Source organism: Asparagus officinalis, chromosome 7, assembly GCF_001876935.1.
Source record: "Asparagus officinalis chromosome 7, Aspof.V1, whole genome shotgun sequence".
Classification (NCBI taxonomy): Eukaryota; Viridiplantae; Streptophyta; class Magnoliopsida; order Asparagales; family Asparagaceae; genus Asparagus; species Asparagus officinalis.
The window spans coordinates 34018457-34026420 of NC_033800.1; the positions used below are offsets into that span (position 1 = coordinate 34018457).

General features: G+C 44.6%; 1 protein-coding gene across 1 annotated transcript; it reads right to left on the bottom strand.

The window, feature by feature from the left end:
- On the bottom strand, nucleotides 5777-7508 carry LOC109846941 (GDSL esterase/lipase LIP-4-like). Its single transcript, XM_020416180.1, has 5 exons — nucleotides 7277-7508; nucleotides 6801-6989; nucleotides 6536-6696; nucleotides 6057-6327; nucleotides 5777-5988 (listed from the first exon to the last, which is right to left on the bottom strand). Exons 1-5 carry the CDS (start codon nucleotides 7506-7508, stop codon nucleotides 5777-5779), a joined length of 1065 nt encoding a protein of 354 aa, XP_020271769.1.

Genomic DNA, 7964 nt, shown 5'->3' on the forward strand with positions numbered 1-7964 from the left:
GAGCCGTATGTAATGAATATAATGTAGAAAAATAAAGAAGAAATTATGTGCCATCTTTTGTGTCCGTGAAGAGCTTGACCAGACGAGCTCGGCTCCTCATTTCGAGAGTGTGTGTTAAACGTCAAGAGGGTCTTTGCACCTCTAATCCCAAATAAGAAATAGTCCGTAGATCATGATAACACCCCTCCGATGCATTTAGTTTGAAAACTTTAGATTATTTCATTTTAGAGCACTAAAAGTCCGACCTAATCCCCTTCATAATTTTGAACCAAAAACATTCACCATTTTATTTTAAAGGACTGAGGCTTATTACTCTGTGATAGTTCCTAATCCAAACATATAGGCAGAATAGTCTTGCAAATAATATTTTTCATCCTTCCCATTGGAAGCATATGCGAACTCACATGCATAAAGTGAGCCTTTTATTCTACTGGGCTGCTCGAATCAGAGTTCATCAATCGAGTCGAGTGTTAGGATACACCCCAATAAGAACGCCTCTAACGGAGACGCAATACACAAAATAAAGGCACAAGATCAACCAGAGTACTCACAGATATACGTGGTTCACTCCTTCGGAGCTACTCCACGGTGCAACGACGACGCCAAATTCTTTTATATCCCAAAAGAATAGATCCAAGAGAACACCCTCTCTTGATCAGATACACTCCAAGAACTCTCACAAACTCTCTCTATGTTTTCTCTTACTCTTCTATAAGAGGAGTTGTTTCTGGGATGAGATTTCCTTAAGAGTTTAGGGCCCTATTTATAGTGTTTGAGAAAACACTATGCACAAATATAATATTATCTGTGGGACCCGCCACTAATAATAAAATATTTGTGGGACCCACATCCTTTATAAATTCTCAACAATGGCTGCCACCGAATTTGATTTTTCTTCTTGTGGGGCCCGCCTTTGTGGGCCCCACTTTTGTTTTCATGTTGGCTGGGTCAAAAAGGTTGGGCGCCTGACAATCTCCCACTTGAAGATTTGATTGAATGTCGATCATATCTTCACACCACTCTTGGTTGCATCATCCGGATGTCATGTATCTTTGGCGTCTTGCACGGCCCTCAACATTCTCAACGGAGGCCATATGAGGCTGCACACAGCCTCACCTTCTCGAGCGGAACTGGCTTGGTCAGCATATCAGCTGGATTATACCTCGTATCAATCTTCACAAGCTTGAACTCGTTCCTGCTTTGCCATCTCCGTATGGCATGGTGCTTCACGTCAACATGTTTGGTCCGAGCATGGAATGCGTCGTTCTCTGACAAGTGAATGGCACTCTGACTGTCGCAGTGGATGAAGTATTTCTCAAAGCTTACTCCAAGCTCGAGAAGAAAAGCCTTCAACCATAGCAACTCCTTTGCTGCCTCTGCTGCAGACACGTACTCGGCTTCGGTTGTCGACAAAGCCACAGTATCCTGTAACTTGGATCTCCAACTTATCGCTCCACCACCCAAGATGAAGATGTAGCCGCTCGTGCTCCTTCTTGAATCTATATCCCCTGCGTAGTCTGCATCACAAAAGCCCTCTAGCTGCAAATCTGCCCCGCCATACTCAAGACAACGGTCGGACGAGCTTCTCAAGTAGCGTAGAAGCCACTTGACCGCACCCCAGTGTTGTTTCCCTGGATTGCTCATAAAGCGGCTCACAACTCCTACTCCTTGTGCAATATCTGGCCTCGTGCACACCATCGCATACATCAAACTCCCGACGACAGATGCATATGGTATGTTTGCCATGAACTCGTGCTCTTCAGCAGTCTCTGGTGCTTGGGTCTTCGATAGCTTGAAATGACTTGCAAACGGCGAGCCCACCGGTTTAGCTTTCTCCATGCCAAACTTTTCAAGAATCTTCTCAATGTAGGCCTTCTGAGACAACCTCAGCCTCCGTGCTGATCTGTCTCTGATGATCCTCATCCCCAGAATCTGGTTTGCTGGACCCAGATCCTTCATCTCGAAGCACTCGGAGAGACGCCCCTTGAGTTCCTCAATGCGGGCCAAGTCGGGCCCTGCAATCAACATGTCATCAACATAAATCAAGAGTATTACATAGGATTCGTCATATCTCTTGATGAAGCAGCAGTGGTCTGTGTCACATTTGAGAAAACCGTTCTCCTCCATAAAGTTCTCGAACTTCATGTACCACTGTCGTGGAGCTTGCTTCAGGCCATACAAGCTCTTGTGCAGACGACATACGAGGCCCTCCCTGCCTCGTTCCTCGAAGCCCACTGGTTGATGCATATAGATTTCTTCCTCCAGATCTCCATGAAGGAATGTCGTCTTCACATCCATCTGTTCTAGGTGGAGATCTTGAACTGCTACAATGCTCAGCATAGTTCGGATCGTGGTCAACTTGACGACGGGAGCGAAAACGTCAGAATAATCAATCCCTGCTTTCTGTTCATAGCCCTTCACTACAAGCCTCGCCTTGTAGCGTCTCCGTCCATCGGCTTCATCCTTGACCCGATAAATCCACCGATTGTGAAGAGCCTTTCGCCCTCGTGGAAGCTTTACAAGCTCCCAAGTCCCATTCTTCATCAAGGACTTCATTTCTTCCTCCATGGCAGACTCCCACTCGCCGCGAGCTTTGCCGGTCTGCTGTACCTCCTCATAGCTCTCTGGCTCACCATTGTCAGTCAGGAGAAGGTAATTCATTGTGGAAAGGTACCTCTCTGGCACCCTTGGATTTCTTGGAGCTTTGCGAATTGCGATCGGCAACTCTGCTGGATCCTGCTGCTGTGCATCCTGCATGTTCTCTTGGTCTCCGTCTTCTATGCTGATTGGTATCTCATCGTTGTCCTCACTGTCAGCAATATCTGGGAAAAGAGGGGGAGATAGCTGACTCCCACTCACCTCTTTGGTCTTGTACACCGCATTCTCATGGAATACGACGTCACGACTGCGCACCACCTTGCGCGCATCGTGATCCCAGAAACGGTACCCATACTCATCTCCTCCATAGCCGATGAAAGAGAGCTTCTTTGACTTTGGATCAAGCTTTGACCGGTCTGCAGGATTGGTCATGACATAGGCGTCACAACCAAATACTCGTAAGTGCTCTAGCTTCAGCTTCTTTCCGGTCCAAGCCTCTTCAGGTATCCCATAATTGAGAGCCGCGGATGGCCCGCGGTTGATCAAGTATGCAGCAGTATTGACAGCTTCAGCCCAAAAGCTCTTGGGCAATCCGGAGTGGATCCTCATACTTCTGGCGCGCTCCAAGATAGTGCGATTCATGCGCTCCGCCACTCCGTTGTGCTGAGGTGTGCCTGGGACGGTCTTCAGTCTCCGAATCCCACGGGACGAGCAGAAGTTCTCGAACTCCTGGCTGCAATACTCGCCTCCATTATCAGACTTTAGGCACTTCAGCTTATTGCCTGTTTCGTTCTCCACACAGGCAAGCCACTTCTTGAAGATGATGAATACATCTGACTTGTGCTTCAAGAAGAACACCCACAATTTTCTCGTAGCATCATCAATAAAAGTGACAAAGTAAAGAGAGTTACCAACAGATGGGACTTGCGCAGGTCCCCACACGTCGGTGTGCACCAACTCCAATTTCTGCAGTTTTGGAGCCGGTCCGGTCTTGTTGAAGCTCACCTTCTTTTGTTTGCCTAGGATGCAGTCCTCACAGAAAGTCAGATCGATCTTGTTCAGACCCGGAAGCCTCTCTCCCGCGGCCATAATCTGCATCCCCTTCTCGCTCATGTGGCCAAGTCGTCGATGCCAAGTCATGCAGTCGACGGATGATGATGATGATGCTTGTCCTGCGGCAAGCAAGTGGTCGATCTTCCCGTTGGCGATGTAGAGAGACCCCTCGCGTTTGCCGTGTGCCACCACCAGGGCACCCTTGGACACCTTCCAGCTTCTCTGCTCGAAGGATACTCTGTAACCGGAGTCAGTCAGTTGCCCGACTGATATAAGATTTCGCCTGAGATCTGGTACATGCCGAACATCATTCAGCGTCAAGGTGGTCCCGCCCTCCATCTTGAGGGTACAATTTCCCTTCCCGGAAACCTTACAAGGTTGATCGTCGCCAAGATAGACTGTCTCCAAGTCCTTCTTCACGAACGATGAAAGCAGCTTTTGTTGTGAGGTTGCATGAAAAGATGCGCCAGAGTCGATGACCCACGCATCACTTTTGTCTTCTAGGGATAGGAGAAGTGCATCCGAATCCGTCTCGTGCATGAGATTGGCTGCACCGTCAGCCCGATCATCCCCTGCTGATGCTTGAACAGTAACTCTGCAGTCCCGTGCAAAGTGGCCCTTCTTTCCGCATCTGAAGCACTTCCCTTCACCGTAACCATTCGGGTTTGGCTCTTTAGACTTCCCTCTGGATTTTGATTGGCCTCGTCGTCCCCTACCCTTCTTCTGTGCACGCCCTCGTGCCTCGACATGCAGAGCACTCCCACTGCTAGAGGCCTCAGCTCCTGAGACTTTGCGGCGAGATTCTTCATCCAGAATTGCCCCAACCACTGTGTCGAGCTTCATCTTGTCATTGCCATTAGCGTTGCTCACCGCCATTACCATATTCTCCCATGAATCTGGTAGACAAGAAAGTAGCAGAAGAGCTTGGATCTCGTTGTCGAACTTTAGATCTACTGCAGCAAGCTGTTGCACCACAGCCTGAAATTCGTTCAAGAAGTCCGCCACGCGAGCTCCTTGCTGCATCTTGAGGTTGAATAGCTTCTTCATCAGGTACACCTTATTTGAAGCAGACGGCTTCTCATACAGCGCCTCCAAGGCCTCCATCAACTCCTTGGTGGTGGTCGCATGCGAGACGTTGTAAGTCACATGCTGGTGAAGGTTGAGCCTGATGGTGGCAAGTGCTTTACGATCGAGCACCTTCCACTTATCGTCGTCCATCTTCTCAGGTTTCCCCGCCTCTCCTTGGAGGGGTAGGAAGAGATCCTTCTGGTACAAATAGTCTTCTATTTGCATCCTCCAATACCTGAAATTTTGGCCGCCGAACTTCTCAATTCGAAGCCTGTTGTCTTCAACTGTAGATCCCATGACCGTATTCGTGAATAGTACTGTATCCGTGAATAGTACCGTATTCGTGAATAGTACCGTATCCGTGAATAGTACCGTATAAGTGAATAGTGCCGTACACGTGAATAGTACCCAATGCCTTAAAAGAGTAAATATTAATCTAACTTATTTTCTGATGTGGAGGATCCACTTTTAGTGGCAGCCACAGAGCATACGATAAGCAGATATATATACTCTAAGTCAGGCTCTGATACCAGTTGTTAGGATACACCCCAATAAGAACGCCTCTAACGGAGACGCAATACACAAAATAAAGGCACAAGATCAACCAGAGTACTCACAGATATACGTGGTTCACTCCTTCGGAGCTACTCCACGGTGCAACGACGACGCCAAATTCTTTTATATCCCAAAAGAATAGATCCAAGAGAACACCCTCTCTTGATCAGATACACTCCAAGAACTCTCACAAACTCTCTCTATGTTTTCTCTTACTCTTCTATAAGAGGAGTTGTTTCTGGGATGAGATTTCCTTAAGAGTTTAGGGCCCTATTTATAGTGTTTGAGAAAACACTATGCACAAATATAATATTATATGTGGGACCCGCCACTAATAATAAAATATTTGTGGGACCCACATCCTTTATAAATTCTCAACAATGGCTGCCACCGAATTTGATTTTTCTTCTTGTGGGGCCCGCCTTTGTGGGCCCCACTTTTGTTTTCATGTTGGCTGGGTCAAAAAGGTTAGGCGCCTGACATCGAGAACTACAAAGACTCTTCAGCTTAATTTCAGGCTTAGAATACTTGCAGAAAGTATCTTAGCAGCAATAATCTCATTGGCAGCTTCACTATTGTGAATTCCATCCCAGCTTATATATCGAGATTCTAACGAGCAAGCTGAAGTCCCTTGCGCTCCACACCTCTGGTCGTCCTTGAAATTGTATGGAGGCCCTCCATATCCACAGCAGGCCATAAGCGGATCTTCAAAACCTGAAAAAAGAAAGCTAATGAATATTCTAAGTTGTTGTATGCTGAAAATGTGTATATATGTAACTCACCATATTTGGTATGATTAGCAACGAGATCATATCTGATTGAATATTTATCAATATAAACGACTGTCGCATTCGTAAAATTGGATCTCAATTCATCGCAAAGATCACTCAACCCGACATTGAAAACTTTACTGGCGTTGTTATATTCTTCCAAGCATCCAAATGAGTCGAGCACACTGTCATTTTTCTTTCTTAATACGAGCGTTTGAGGCAAACAACCTAATGGCCCGGTGTTATATATCCAAAACTTTCTTCCACCACTTTCATATATAGTCTGCATTTATATAGGAATAATAAAAAGTACATGTAAGGTTATTTTTGACATTAAAGTATAGAACAGAAATGTAAAGTAAATACATCTTCATTAAATAACCCAAAAGTATATTGTTGCGCATATCTGGCTCCATCAAACATAAGTAAAGCTCTGGTGGCTAGGATTCAATTTCCGAGATGAAAATGAATACTTAATAAGTAAAACTTGCCTCCATCGAGTCCCTAATCCTTGATAGAATGGATGGTATTTTATTGATGACTTGTGTATAGCTCAAGTTTGCAGCAAAGGAGATGCCAATATCGTTTTGGCCAATGTCAATTGAATACACAGCAGTTTGGAACTCCTCCTCACTGATCATGGATCCCTTACCTATGATTACAAGAAGAGCGTTATTTTCGTTAACTTACATAAATTGGTAAAAACTCACAGAAAATGCTATATTTTAAGTAAACAAAATGCATTATATATGATACCTAATGGTCTCAGTTCTCTTGTACGGTTTTTGAAGTGAAGGAATTGGTTAACTTGAGTGGGTAACGGAAAAGGAAATCTGTCTCTGAATTCAGTGGCTGCTCCAGCTAACGCAAAGTTTACACCATCTGTAAAATCTGAGCCTGATGACTCCAGATATGGGCTCAGAAAATTGACCTCTAAGCTTTCACCTAAAAAGTATAAACAAAAAGATTAGTAGGTTAGTACTTAATAAACAAGAATAACCAAGAGGAAATCTGTCTCCATGCCTGTAATATTGTTGTTTTGAACTCACTAGCCTCTAGTTTTATTTTTGCATATAGACCTTCTAAGTGAATTTTTTGACTCCTTAACCCCAGAGACTTTGAAACCTGTTTTTGTCAAGTAGACCTCCCCAGAGTGAAAGAGTCAAAAAACATCAATGCCACAACGAGAGTCTATCAGCAATGCCCCTTTATTTCTTGTAATTTCTACCTACAAATGAAGTCATTGTAAAGGCGGCCATCGCAAAAGCGACCAGCAGGCAAGTTGAAGAAGAGACGGCCATTCGGAGGGCTTACGTAGGCTCCAAGACCAGCAGCGAGTTCACCAGTGTCAGTATTTGAGTCTCCAAAGTTAAACAGGACACATTTCGAATCAACGCTTTTCAAAGAGATCATGAAGAGTAGTAGAAGGGTGAGCAAATAAATAAATTGAAGACCTCTACCCATCTTGTGTTTCTATGGATTTACTGTATGTCTCTGGAAAGATATTCATGAAATTTATGGATCCCTTTGTTGACCAATATATCTGTCTTATGAAATTGCAAGTGGTCACATGCAAGTGAGCCAGTTAAGAAATAAACAGAATAGATGAGGCAGTGTTTAGCCTTGTTTATGATCAGATAATCTATCACATGACAAAGACGATGACTTAAAGACAGTATATAGTTATATAGTTCAAGTCTTTCTTTTGACAAAAATACGCGCCGAAAGTAATGGGAAAACTTAAGTTACTGATATTTTTATATTCCAAGGACTTTGATTATTTATATCAAGAACTATGAGCAGCTGAGGTTTCAAACGTGTAGAACAGGTCCAGTTTAAGATTTGTAGAATGCAACTGCATCGACATTCTCACTTTTTTTTAATTCCAGGATGGAAATTAATTACTAATTAGTACGAAGC